Source organism: Geotrypetes seraphini, chromosome 11 (assembly GCF_902459505.1).
Source record: "Geotrypetes seraphini chromosome 11, aGeoSer1.1, whole genome shotgun sequence".
NCBI classification, from domain to species: domain Eukaryota; kingdom Metazoa; phylum Chordata; class Amphibia; order Gymnophiona; family Dermophiidae; genus Geotrypetes; species Geotrypetes seraphini.
In genome coordinates this window covers 137,274,945-137,289,399 of record NC_047094.1, presented here as the reverse complement: position 1 = coordinate 137,289,399, position 14,455 = coordinate 137,274,945, and the positions used below count along the sequence as shown (strand labels likewise).

The window sequence follows — 14,455 nt, the reverse complement described above, 5'->3', positions numbered from 1 at the left end:
CTGCCTCTTAAGTTTGGAACCCCAGAGAAACAAAATTTCATTGAGTGCAGTGTAAACTTAGGCACAGCCTGTTCTGCAATATATTTTCTGGAAGTCCTGAAGATTTATTTTTAACTTTAAAAATAATAGAAATGCAGTATAAAAAGAGACTGCTACAGTTTTATTATATAGCTAAAGAACATATATTCAGTAATAACTCCTAAACTATTGTAAACATATTTAATTAAATGAAAGGTGTTTGTCCGGATCAAGCCCTCCTGAGTCGGATTGTGACATTATGGGGCTCACTTTCAAAGCACTTAGACACACAAAGTACCATAGAAACTGATGATACTTTGGATGTCTTAAGTGCTTTGACCTTGAAGCCCCTAAGCCTCTTTCCGTGTTTAAATTTCTTGCTGCCCAGCTTTTGTGTGAAAACCTAGAACTAATAGTATCAAACCATTAGCTGGAAGAGCAGGACTGAACCAAAGTCTCTTGACAGCTTTGCAAAGAGTAGTTAAAGCAAGGGAGAAGCCCAGAAAAAAAAGTTGGTTGATTTTTATGGGTGCAACATGACTTTCGCACCCCATTTCTTCTGTCCCCAGAATTAACTAACTTACCAGGAATTTGTTAGCGAGTAAAAATCCCTAAGAAAAGTGTTTTTCCTGAGAGAATTTTGCCTGGATATTAACAGTTTATTTACATTCGTAGGAGTAGAAATGTGATGAACTTGGTACAATTCTTCCCTGACTTGCCATGAGCAACAAATCTGCCATCCTAGTGACCAATGAGTCTTTGAAAGAATTATTTTGACCCTGGGAACCTGGTTTTTAGCAAATTTTCCAGGTGGGGTAGACCTTGGGGAAGGATGTAGTGTAGTGCTCATTTTAACAGCTATTATATATATTTGGACATGTGTCCAAAGAACAGATATTCTGTTCAGAAGTGATGCAGTCTGAGTCCCAGAAGTCACCTCTACTATGCAGCAAAGAACTGAATGCAATTAATGCTTTCCTTTCAAAATAATGATCATAGGTGGCTCTCTGGGGTTCAGGTTCTCACCGAAAACATTTTTTAAAAAATGGTTGTCAAGAGCAGTGTTTCTCAACTCGTTCCTGGTGTACCCCCTTGCCAGTCAGGTTTTTAAGATATCCACAATGAATATGCATGAAAGACATTTGTATATAATGGAGGCAGTGTATGCAAATTCAATGTGGATATCCTGACCTGATTGGCAAGGGGGTACTCCAGGACCGAGTTGAGAAACACTGTTCTAGAGACGATAGCCTTATAAGGGTAATGAATGTGTCATGATCAGAATAACCAAGGCCCCTTCCAGAGGTTAAATGTTTCAGATTTACCGAGACCATTGCAGTCCTTTCTCTACTTGATATACCACTGCATGGCCATCTTTTTACTACTCTGCGGAGAAACTCAGAGGGTGTTCATTTTCTAAACTGGAAAGTTTCCAAAACACCTTTGCAAAGCCCGTTTTAATTTTTCTTGTTTTCTTACTTAAGCATCTTCATAAAACTAACATAATGAACCATAGGAATAATGTAACATAACGTGAAAAAAAAAAAGATTTTCTGCTCTACTTCATAATTTATGATTTTGGTCATTCAAAAATCTAGAAATATTGCATGTCTAAAATGTATAGACTTCCTCTCAAAGGCTTTCTGCTCTATATTTTTAAAATAGCTCTATTGAAATGGTCCTAACCCTAGTTCTATAGGGCTTTACTGTTTTAATATTTTTATGGTTGAAATGTTTAGTTTAGGAAAAGCTGAATTGCCTGTAAATATTTCTGCTACCTTGGGTATCACCTTTCTCTGTTTCTTTTCTTAATTTAAATGACATGTTTAATGTGTCTTTCCTGCTACATTAAATAAGTGACTGCAGCACCCCGAAACCCTGTTATTTAAAATATTGCAATTGTGAAATTTTTACAGAAATGTCAGCAGATAATTGTACAAAAAGGTGTACTGAATTTTGGCCAAAAATGTAACACTGAAAATAGATTATAGCATATGATTTAGGAATAAATAAAGTCAAATTATGTGTTTGCTTTCTAAGCATTATAAAAACTACCTTCTCACTTTTTTTCTTTGGGGAAATAGCAAAGATTCTTGGGGGTGAGAACTTGCACACATTGCTTTCATCCTGTTTCCAACTTGTCCAAATCTTACTCGCTACCATTTTTAACTGAGACCCCTGTGGCTGCTTTCTCCATCTGTCCCAGAGCAGCCCAAGGCTGTCTATTGCCCAAGGTAAACCAGCTATTTTCCATCCCTCCCCCCACCCCCAAACCCCCAGTGCTGGTGCAAAGCTATCTTGGGTCCTACATAAATCATTGATTTTGCACCTGCCACCATCATGAGCTTGAGCAGATTTTTAAAATTTACCAGGTACTCAGCTTCTGAATCTAGAGGAAGAAGGATGCATTACTTTCCTTTGAGATGATAGAGAATGACATGGGGACAAAGTTTGTCCCCATCTCCACAAACTCTGATCCCATCCACATAAGCCTTGAATAGTTATGGTTTTATATTGAAATCATTTTTATTAAAGTATAAAAAGAAACAATATTCTGTACAATTATCATTTTATAAATCACAAATACAGAGCAAGAATCAACAAAACCGTCTCTCCTCCCGCAAATATTTCCTCCACGAGCGAGACAACTGAACAAGCCAAACTGCTAGAAAATACTGCATAGAAAAGTCATGGTCATACACACAACACAAATGCCAAATCCATAATAGCTGTGTCAGACGAAGCACGCCTGTGGCGTGGCTGAGGCTCCTTAAGGTAAAATAGGCGCAGGGTGCGAGTGGAGTTGGGGAGATAGAAACATAAAGGCCAAATGGCACATCCAGTCTGCCCAACCACAGTAACCATTATCTCTTCTGTTCTAAGACAGTGTCTTGCAAACTTTCCGGCTGGCGGCACACTAAATTCAGTGCCCAGGCCGGAAGGCACCCAGATGTCAATGTGATGACATCACATGCGGGCATGACTTCATTGCATCGATGTCTGTGCATGAGCAGAGGCCTGCCTGGCCGCAGCCCTGCTGCTGGAGGGATCCAGGAGGTGAGGAGAGTCGTCTGCGAGAGGCACGTCCTGTAGGCAGGCAGCCAGCGTGGATGACTCTCCTCTCCAGTGTGTTGTGGCACACCTGCACACAGTTTATGATTCACTGCTCTAAGTGATCCCACGCTTTCTTGAATTCAGACACAGTCTCTGTCTCCACCACCTCTTCCAACCCACAGGGCAGTAAAACACCTTGCTCCTGTTCCCATGGTAAAGTTTTCCCGTTCCCACAGGAACCCATCCCCAGGTCATTCATGATTTACTTATTTGTTACATAGACAGGAGCCCAGAACGGGTCAGCTTGTACACATTGGACAATACAGAAGAACTAAGCTACCTACAGATCAAAATATTTATCATTAGCAATATTATACATTAAATGATATGTGGCTCTAGGTCCTCAGGCTGGAGGAGGAAAGGCACGTAAGAGTGAGTTGGTTTCTTCTGAGGTGAAAGGTTACATTTCTATTTCAGAATTTTTATTTTGCTTGTACCGTTGATAACAGCAGGGCCAACTTTAAGCCTCCATAACCCCAGGTACGTTAGATAGATTGTGAGCCCACCGGGACAGATATAGATAATGCTCGAGTACCTGATTGTAAAACCGCTTAGATAACCTTCCTTGATAGGTGGTATATAAAATCCTAATAAAACTTGAAACGCGTGACAGGGGTGTCTACCCCATGTTTAACTAAGTCAGCTTTGCAACTGATGAGCTGGTTTTCTGTCTCAGTAATCACAGGGGGGAGCCACCCAGGGCCCTGAGTGGCAGGGCAGTCAACGGACAAAAACTTGGTATAATAAGCTTCATTTGTTAGGAGGGTCTGGAGGTTACTGTGCCACTGCCAGAATGTAAACGCATTTGGGGTTTAGTTGCTGTTAAAGAGTAATTTAAAAACAAAACAAACCAATCATAACATAACAACTCACTTGTATACCACAAATATCATTAAGTTCTATGCGGTTCACAGAGATTAGCAATACAAACAAATAAACATCCAGATTCTATAAAAAGATGTGTCTTTAAAGCACGTCAAAATTGTTGATATGAGTTTGAAGCTGCCTGAAAGGACAGCAATCGTTCCTGGAATTTCTTCTATTTGCATCCCTTTGCAGAAGGAAACGAAAATAGTGAATGGGATTTTCTAGAATGTTTGGAATTTGTAATAATGAAAGATTAGACCTATTAATGCCTTAAAACAAATACATATAAAGCGGCCTGTGTATTTTTAGCAGTACGCTAGTGTAGTGGTACTGAAACCTTTAAGAGTCATCAAGTTGGTAGAACTTGGACACGAGTTGATGGCACCTAACACATTTTAGCTCGTGGTCCCCCACCCCCACGGAAAAAAGGAGCCTGTATTCAGACAGGGCCAACCTTAGGGGTAGGGTAACTATCCCTGGCTCTTGTTCCTACAGTAGCTGCCACACCAGTCACTATAAAACAGAATAAACCTGATATTCTCCTTAAATGATATCTTAGCAGACTATCTCGCATCCATCCCATATACCCAGGACATGGATCTTAGATTATAAGCCCACCAGGGACAGAATGTGTACAGCACTGCCTATGTCTAGTATTGCTAAAGAAATTAATTTTAAAAATTTATGGACAGCCTTAAACTAAGCGGTTTACAAAAAACAAACCCCATACACAATAATAAAACAAGACAGCATAAAAGCAGGTCATCAGCCATGTTCTTCTTCCAATGATGATTAGTAATATATAAAGTACACAAATATTGAATTAATGCTATAAAAATAAGTCTAACAATACAGGATCATTCAGGAACAGTCACAGCTAATCGTGGCTGTAGCTGTGTTACACCCCACCCCCCCTCTTTACAAAACCGCAGAAGCGGTTCTTAGCGCAGGCGTTCATAGGAATTCTCCTCCTCTACAAAGCTGCGGTAACAGCTCTGAATTCCTATGAGCGTCTGAGCCATTACTGCTGCGCTCACCAAAAATGCTAGCGCTCCCTCCCTCAAAGGAGAGAGGTCTAGGAGCGTTGGGAGTAGCCACAGGCATTTAGTAACCAGTGCTAAAAACCGTTTTTGTGGTTTGGTAAAAAAAAAAAAAAAAAGTGGGAGTAAACCAGGACTGATTTAGATTGCACTTTAATAATCTGGAGCTGCCTCATGGTTTTTATGGCTTTTCAAATAATAATAAAAAGCATAGCTATAGCGGAAACAAGCAAATTATTAAGGGTTGTGGGCAGTGGCTTATAGTTATGGGGACTTGGGCCCCTACTGTGGGATTCAAAACTCCCCTCCCCACACACACACGTTCACATTGCAAATCAGGGGCTAGAGAAGGGATGCTAATACATTACTAGACCTGGAATAAAAGTTCCCACATTAGCTACAGAGTAGAGAATGACACGGGGCCAAATTTTTCCCATCCCGGTGAGTTCTGTCCCTGCCCCGTTTTGGCAAGCTCCGTCCTCATCTGCACAAGCCTCAAACACTAACATCCTAAGTAGCAACATTCTAGAGCTCCGATTGTGATGTCATAATGCTTCATTCCACCAATGCCTAAGCCTCAAACGCTTTAAAATCCTAAGTAGCAACATTCCAGAGATGAGATTGTGATGTCATAATGCCTCATTCCACCAATGCCTAAGCCTCAAACACTTGAAAATCCTAAGTAACAACATTCTAGAGCTCCGATTGTGATGTCATAATGCCTCATTCCACCAATGCCTAAGCTGTGTCCTCATCTGCACATGCCTCAAACACTTTAACATCCTAAGTAGCAACATTCTAGAGCTCAGATTGTGATGTCATAATGCCTCATTCCACCAATGCCTAAGCTCTGTCCTCATCTGCAGAAGCTTCAAACACTTTAACATCCTAAGTAGCAACGTTCTAGAGCTGAGATTGTGATGTCATAATGCCTCATTCCAACAATGCCTAAGCTCCGTCCTCATCTGCACAAGCCTCAAACACTTTAAAATCCTAAGTAGCAACATTCCAGAGATGAGATTGTGATGTCATAATGCCTCATTCCACCAATGCCTAAGCTCTGTCCTCATCTGCACAAGCCTCAAACACTTTAAAATCCTAAGTAGCAACATTCCAGAGATGAGATTGTGATGTCATAATGCCTCATTCCACCAATGCCTAAGCTCTGTCCTCATCTGCACAAGCATCAAACCTTTCAAATCCTAAGTAGCAACATTCTAGAGCTCAGATTGTGATGTCATAATGCCTCATTCCACCAATGCCTAAGCCTCAAACACTTTAAAATCCTAAGTAGCAACGTTCTAGAGCTGAGATTGTGATGTCATAATGCCTCATTCCACCAATGCCTAAGCTCCGTCCTTCTGCGCTTAAGGAAGAGCTTACAGGAATGGGGTCGGGAAAGCGAGAAATCTTGTGGGGACTGTCCCCGTGGCTAAAACCTTTCTGAAGTATACACGCACAGGATAGCAAATCCACCACATGAGTTTAAAGCCAGCCTGGGAAACGGCCCCCGGTCTACGGAAGTCATTGGGGCGCCAGATCGAGGCTAGGGAGAGGCGGTGCGCATGTGCAGCACCAGATCGAGGCTAGGGTGAAGCGGAAGGGCTGGGATCTGTCGTCTGCCGCAGTGTCTGGATCATGGTGAGCTCGGCTTTCTCTCTCTCCTGCGTTTGCAAGCGAGTGGCAGCAGGCTCAGACGGTGGGCAACGGAGGCTTTGGTGACTTGATCCCACAACCTCAGGGTGCTGAGCCAAAGCACTAGCATTAGGCCACGCCTTCTGATCTCCTCTAGCAACATTAACAAATCTTAGAGCATTCATTAGATATGGCAAACAAATCTAGTTAAGCTTCTCTAGGAAATCCTAGTAATTCCCTTGCAGCAAATGCAATGAAACCCAGAGGAATTGAACAAGCTTTTGTCACATTTGATTTGTAAAAGGACCTCCCCCCCCCCCCACACACACCTTTATTAATACAGCAGATGACTTTAAATAATTGAGAAGAGGAAGAAATGGACTTGGTCACCCCAGAACATACATTTTCAGAAGCTAAAATTGGGGTCTCGTCAGCTAAAAGCTAAGTTAGATCTCCCCTAGTGTTAGGGCAGAGGAAGAGAGAGGCCAAGAGTCAAACTCAGTGAAGAAGGGGAATGAATTATTCCAGTCAAAATGTAAGAGAGAAATACTTCATAAAATGCAAGAGGCTCTTGGAGCATTGGTGGCTGATTATTTATTATTTTCCACCGAAGTTAAAACTTTTATTGGTGGTTTAGCACAGAAACTCTACATCATTCCCTGAAGTGTGAATTTTTCGTGCACATTCCTGTATCAAAGTAACTCTTATACAGATCATTAGCACTTTTTCTATGCCAAAACATCTACTACATTGAAAGTAACTTTAACTCTCAAATATCTGCACTAAAATCAGAGGTAATAAGTTATATTAGCAAGGCATTTTTGATAAAGTGTCTTAAGTCTGACTTTAAACGCTTCCCTCAAGACGTCCAAAAGTTGGGGCGTGGAAACATCCATTTTCAAAACTGCTAGACATCCAAATTTTTTTTTTTTTTTTTAATTTGGACATCTTGGCTGTCAGAACATCCAACCTTATGGATGCCTAACTTTGTTAAACATTTTCGACCACCACAATATCCAAGTTCAAAACATCCAAATTCAGACCATTTGGACATAGGAGCGGCCAGAATTGTAATGAACTGGCCACACAGACATGTCAGCAGTGGACTTCACATAAAGGGTGCCAAATGTACATCTCAACATAACCCCCTTAATAATATATGGTGAGCCCTCCAAAATCTACTGTACCCACCTGTCTACCATCCCTATAGCTCTTATGACTGCAGGTGGCACCTCTGTCGCAGAATAGTAGGCCTCACACTTTCCACCATAAATGTAATGGTTAGAGTGGGATATGGGTCTGGATCCCTTTCTCTGTGGTTTACTACACCACCCATCAGGTTACTCCAGTCACCTACTAGGTTTTCCCATTCCAGGTGCTGTTGATCTAGAGACAGGTATGTACTGTTTTATTCAGAACTATGTGGGGGTGGGAGGGGGGTCAGTGACCACTGGGGGAGCGAGGGGGGGATCATTACTTAATCCCTAAGTGGTAATCTGGTCAGTTTAGGTTCCTTTTTTGAACTTGGTGCTTTTAAAACAGGTTCTGGACATGAGAATGACACAGTGACAAAATTCATCACCGTTCCCAACCCGCGGATAACCGCGGGAAACCATCTTCATGTCATTCTTTATGTTTAAATGATTTTTATTATTCCAGCAGTAAGAAGCAAATACAAACAGTAGTACCATTCAGGAAATAACATTTTCAGCAATATAATCAGTTCCCCTCCCATCCCCCCCCCCCAAGAATCCATGACCAGTCCAACAGCTGAGAGTGGGAATAAAATCTTAAAGATTCAAAAGTCTACTGCGAGCACACGGTGTGAGGTCCTGCCAGAAGTGCTCCCACACCTGACAAAATTTGCGACCCGGGCCAAGAGTCAAGTCTCCCACCATGCGTCTCTCCAGTGTTGCATGCACTATCATTGGGGATCTCCATTGTGCATCTGACGGGGGATCACGGGAGAGCCTCTTGGTGAGGATGGCTTTTTTTCCCATCAAAAGGGCTCTGGAGATAAATGCTGACATTCCCCTGGGTTTGGGCGAGGCTATATTATAAAATCCAAATAACGCCCTCGGTTGCGGAAGCCATTGCCGTCCCCAAAGCGATGTGGTATATAGGCCCAGATGTCTCCAAGACCGTTGGATTGTGGGGCAGGCCCAAAACATGTGACTCAAAGATGCGTGAGCCTGATTGCATTTCGGGCAAGAATGTGACGCAGTAATCCCCATCCGGGCTGCACGTTCCGGTGGAATGTAAAGTCTAAGAATAATTTTCAATTGCATTTCCCAGTGAGTAATATTGGGTGACACCTTCTGAATGTTCTTCAGGACCCGTTGTAACTGTTGAGCAGTCAACTCATGTCATTCTTTAAAGAGAGAGGGAAGAATCAGAGTATAATTGGGCACAACCACTGACCCGCAAGCTTTGCTTTGAAGAATGCTGGTGTAGAAAGACCGAGGTTGAAATAGACACTAGAAAATGACATGGGATTATTTCCCGCGGTTATCCGCAGGGACGGGAACGGTGATGAATTTTGTCACCATGTCATTCTCTACTGGACATCTTAAGTTCCGTCTTGGGAAATGTTCAATTATCACCACAAGACAGCCAAGTGCTAAGCACGCCCAAAGCCTGCCCATAATACACATCTAACAAACTCCCTCGAATTTTAGATGCACAGTGGCTAAGAAACCTAGCAAGACTTCCAGAAAGTCGGCTTCACAAATTGGTGCTTGGACGTTTTGGCAAGAAAACCGTTCAAGTGCCAATTTATGCTGTTTTTTGGACATCGTATGTTTTGAAAATTCCCATATAGGCGTAATGCAATTTATTCTGTCATCCCCTTAGTTTGTTGCAGGGAGATTCTTGTGTGTTGTATATCTGAAGATGAAGAATAAAGTTACTTGCTCCTGTCTTTTCCTCTTGCAGGCGGAGGTAGAAGAAACACTAAAGCGGATCCAGAGCCAGAAAGGAGTGCAAGGGATTATCATTGTCAATGCCGAAGGTTGTACAGTTATCTCTATCACCAGGCTCAGCAAAGAGCGGTGCAAAGCAAGCTGTAGCTTTCCCCTGACACTTCTTCAGTGCCAAAAAAAATGGGCTTTGAATCTGTTCTGAATGTGGCTTATGTGGAACGTAGAAGTTATTTGCATGTTACCTTGAGGATATGCCTGAAATCATGGCAATCCTGAAAAATCTATCAATATTATTTACGCATGCACCTCGATTATAGAATTATCTTTCACTTGCATCCAATGTCAAAAGTTATGATGTAAAAGAAATCCTAAATTGCAAATTTAATTTTTAATGGAAAAAGTTGAACCTCCTAAATTAAAATGAAAAGCTGATAAAAGGTGAGCGGTGGCCCTTCCAGCTGGCTGGCATAACCTTTGGTTCAGAAACATTGCAGTTTATACGGAAGTGACCAGTTACGAGATAGTTATCAAATAGTTGTTTTACCTGAGATTCCATCTCCTTCAGATTATGTCCTAGCTGAACATAAAACTAAATTGTCAGCATAAAAGTTAACTGGGTGCTTACTCTTTGAGCCAAACGACATGTCTTACTGGAATTATGGATAACAAATTCTTAAGTGAATAATAGAGGGGTTCTGTAGGATGTGAAAGAGTTGTTGCATTTAGTGCACAAATTTGCACATTGTATTTTGAATTCCTTACAAGCTGCGGTTCTATTAAGCAGCAGCTGCTGGAAATGGACTAATTGAATGCAGAAAGGTTAAGTTGCTAGTCGTGATCTCACAGTAAGTCATGTGCGTTTCAAAGCGCCAAAGGAAGAAGATAAGAGATCAAGCAAAATTTGGCCCATCTGCTCTACCTAGATGATAGGGGATGGAATTTAATATACCCCCTTTCTGTGGTTACAATCAAAGCATACAGGTCCTTATTTTGTACCTGGGACAGTGGAGGGTCAAGTGACTTGGCCAGAGTTACAAGGAAATGCAGTGAGAATCCCAGGGTTCCCTAGGTTCTCGCGGCATTTCACTAACCATTAGTGTGTATGCAGCTCAGCATCAAAAACCCTCTCCCATCCCTTGACTCTTCTGCTTTATCTCGCTGTTTCTTACTTTGCACTAGAACAGATGTGTTTTCAATTGTACAGGTATTCCCATCAAAAGCACTATGGACAATTGTACGACAGTTCAGTATGCAGGTCTAATACACAGTTTGATGATAAAAGCACGAGTCACGGTTCGCGATATTGATCCTCAGAATGATCTCACATTCCTGCGCATACGCTCCAAGAAAAATGAAATCATGGTTGCTCCGGGTAAGGATTTAAGCTTTAGGCCAAGCAAATAAAGCTGTGTATGTAACATGTACATTTAGATCTTGGAGCAGTAATGCATTTCTTTTCTTTCTCTGTGGGAAACTGTGAGGAGGTTTTGCAGTTAATGCATGGTAGCTGTAAAATCTTACTGCACTTTAGTAAATAGGGTCCAATGGCTGTACCCTATTTTTTAATGTTTTTTCCTAAAGCAGTGCTCACTGGTCCTTCTCTGGCCATGACTTCAAACTGCATGACCCCTAGACAGCACAGGACAATGGTGTCCTGTGAAGTGCCCTCCCAGCTCGTGACCCATTTTGGTTTGTAACCTACAGTTTGGGAAGTCTCATGCTTCATGGACTCTCCCCTCCTTTGATAAGCTTCGTTCCTCATTCCCTGGGTGGTAAATTTAATTTTTTCTTCAGTGTGCTGACCTTGGACAGAACTCGCAAGTATCGTGCCACCACTTGGAAAGCATGAATATAGGATGAATGAACTTGGAAAATTATAATTAAAAAACGGGATGTCTTCGTGATAGAAGGTGCAAATAAGCCCTTCCCATTGAATGAAAATGTGTTAATTATAATAAAGAAAGGGCAATTTAGGAGTCGGACTAGAGAGGAGGGAGTTAAGAAGCACCAGTTGCTGTTAAGTGAATTGGATATGGTAACCCAGTAAATGACAGCAGATAAAGACCTTTATGGTCCATCCAGCTTGCCTAAGAAGACAGCGAGAGCTACATCTGCCATCCTGTGTGGATTATAGCCATTCACCCTTTCCTCTTGGCTTTTATTTGATGTTAATTGTCAAAGCCAGGGAGCAGTTGCCTATGGGCATATCAACTATCTATGAAACTTTTGGTGACCAAAACGAATCTTAGGGTTTGTTTTTTTTTTTTTCATGCTATCCACAATAAATCTTCATGTTTGGTTACTGTTGGCGATATGAAAGGGTTAAATTTGGGAAGCTGGATAAAATTCAAAAGTTCTTGAAATCCTTGCATTTAGAGCACATTATCTAAATGGCATGATTATGTTGCTGTAGATAATATTTTTTTTCTTTTCTAGATAAAGACTATTTCTTGATTGTCATTCAGAACCCCACGGAATAAGATGTCCTGCAGTTCCGATCAGTCCTGTTCAGCTTGTTTTTTTAGCATAATCATCAAAGTCCTTGTTAATGACATTGTGCCACTTTAGTAATGTATTAAGACATAGCACACATTTTTTAAACATTTATAAGAATTGATTTTCTTCAGGACAAAATGCCTGGTGGAAGAGCAACAAAACCTGTTTCATCCCTTACAATCAACATTCTGAGAATAGATCGGCCTGAGTAACTGGATTATGTCACTTCAAGCTTCCACATTTAAATATCATAGAAATTGTAGAATTACATGAGAGAAAAATAATCATGCTAAATGTTATTGCTTATATGGTCTTGAGAGAGTTTTATCCAGATCTTGGCCTTTGATATTTATCTCAGAACAGCAGGTCTGGCTTGGTCTCTTATTTTCCTTATTATATCCAGTACTTTCAATATATGATTTTACACTTTTTAAGCAGAGAATAGGTATCTTTTTAAGAGATTTTCTGCAAGCAGTTCCCCGATGATGCAGTGGTGTATTTCCTACTCACCAGAGACAGTAAAGTCACAAATGACATCACCTGCAGCATGAACCAGCCCAGTCATGTGCGATTTGGTTTGTGAAACTTGCTGATTCCCCAGTAAGAGGATGTGAATACAGTATACCCCCGTGAAGTCGCAGTTGTGAGTTTGCGGGGTTTTCCGTGCATGTTTTTATTCACAGTAGCATTAGTTTTGGGCAAAGCAAAATTTTTAAAAAAAATTAAATTGGAAGACTACAATGGCTCCAGAGAAAGTCCCGAAAGCACAAGACGGCAGGAGGCAGAGCAGATTGGCACCTCCGGCGAAATCCAAGTTTAAAAAAAAGCAGCGAGCCACCGCCCCTGCAGCCCTCTCCCGCCTCTGATCTCTGCATCTAATAATCACGGTTTTTCGAAGCTCACAGGTGCTCCTGAAACACAACCCCCGTGAACTTCAGGGGTATACTGTAATAAGCACAAATTGATACTAAGATTGACTTTTAAAAGTGTGAAAAAGACATTATTGGAATTTCCAAAGTAACCATGTACAATATGTAATGTTGCTTTAAGTAGCTGTGAATACCCAGATTCACTGGCTTTTAAACTATCCTTTTTGTTTGGGTGGGGGGTATATATAATATATATATTTTTGTTTTTTCTTCTACTTGAAAATAAAACATTTTCAACTCAGTCCTGGAGTAACCTCTTGCCACGCAGGGTTTCAGGATATCTACAATGAATATGCATAAATTTGATTTGCAAACACTATATGCAAATAGTTCATGCATATTCATTGTGGATATCCCGAAAATCTGACTGGCAATGAGGTAATCCAGGACTAAACTGAGAAAAACTGATGGAAGAGTAAGCCCTTGCATTGTTTTCTAAATCTCATATCTGTTTTTAAGGTTTCTTTTGCTACCATACAGCCAAGGATTTTGTTTGCATTAGAAGCAGAGTTTGGCCAAGTGAGGGTTTTCTGGATTTTACAGAGAAAAACGGAAAGAGCGCAGAAAGTGAATATTTTTCACAGGAAGATCAAGCCCTTAAACTTACAATAAAAGGACTAAATTGATTCAAAGGGGCCTATTGACTGTTACCTTTGCACTTTTTAACATGTGTTTGCAGCTAAGATGGAGAATGAGCAGAGGCTACAGTTTTTAAAGGTATTACCATGTATTAACTGAACGGGAAACTACTGGGACCTCTGTCATTACTTAATGCTTCAGAAAGCTAATGTCTCTATTATCAGATTGTGACCTGTTACTATCTCATCACCTCTGTCCAAACTAATGCCAACAGCAGCTTTGTTTTCTTTACTGATCTGATGAAGAAAGGATAACTCTGGAACGCTTCTTGCAGATATTTAGTCCAATAAAAAGGTCTCGCTTACAACTTATTTTTTTCTTCTTTATTTCTACACTAGTTTTTTAGCCCGTTACATTAACGGGTGCTAGAATAAATGTGTAGACTTAGGCATGCATTTCTTTCTGTATGTCTTGTCTTTCTTTCTCTCTCCCTGCCCCCCCATCTGTCTGTCTTTCTTTCTGTCTCTCCTCCCTATCCAGCAGCACCCCTTCCCTGCTTCCCCTATCCAGCAGTAGTCCTTCCTTACTTTTACCTCCCCCCTGTCCAGCAGCACCCCTTCCCTGCTCCCCCTGTCCAGTAGTAGCCCTTCTTCCTTCCTTTTATCTCCCCCCTTTCCAGCAGCACCCCTTCCCTGCTCCCCCTGTCCAACAGTAGCCCTTCTTCCTTACTTTAACCTCCCCCTGTCCAGCAGCACCCCTTCCTTGCTCCCCCTGTCCAGCAGTAGCCCTTCTTCCTTCCTTTTACCTCCCCCCTGTCCAGCAGCACCCCTTCCCTGCACCCCCTGTCCAGCGGTAG

At 41.5% G+C, this 14,455-nt stretch overlaps 1 protein-coding gene across 1 annotated transcript; it reads left to right on the top strand.

Moving 5' to 3' along the window:
• Positions 1–6,540: 6,540 nt before the first annotated feature.
• Positions 6,541–13,970, top strand: DYNLRB1 (dynein light chain roadblock-type 1). Its single transcript, XM_033914583.1, has 4 exons — positions 6,541–6,680; positions 9,609–9,684; positions 10,800–10,967; positions 12,032–13,970. The coding sequence occupies exons 1-4, from the start codon at positions 6,678–6,680 to the stop codon at positions 12,073–12,075; spliced, it is 291 nt and encodes a 96-aa protein (XP_033770474.1). The 5' UTR covers positions 6,541–6,677; the 3' UTR covers positions 12,076–13,970.
• Positions 13,971–14,455: the final 485 nt, after the last annotated feature.

Coding starts and splice junctions, on each gene's coding strand:
- DYNLRB1 (XM_033914583.1), top strand. Junction 9,685..10,799: donor TATCATTGTCAATGCCGAAG/GTTGTACAGTTA, acceptor TCAATTGTACAG/GTATTCCCATCAAAAGCACT. Junction 10,968..12,031: donor TGAAATCATGGTTGCTCCGG/GTAAGGATTTAA, acceptor TTTCTTTTCTAG/ATAAAGACTATTTCTTGATT.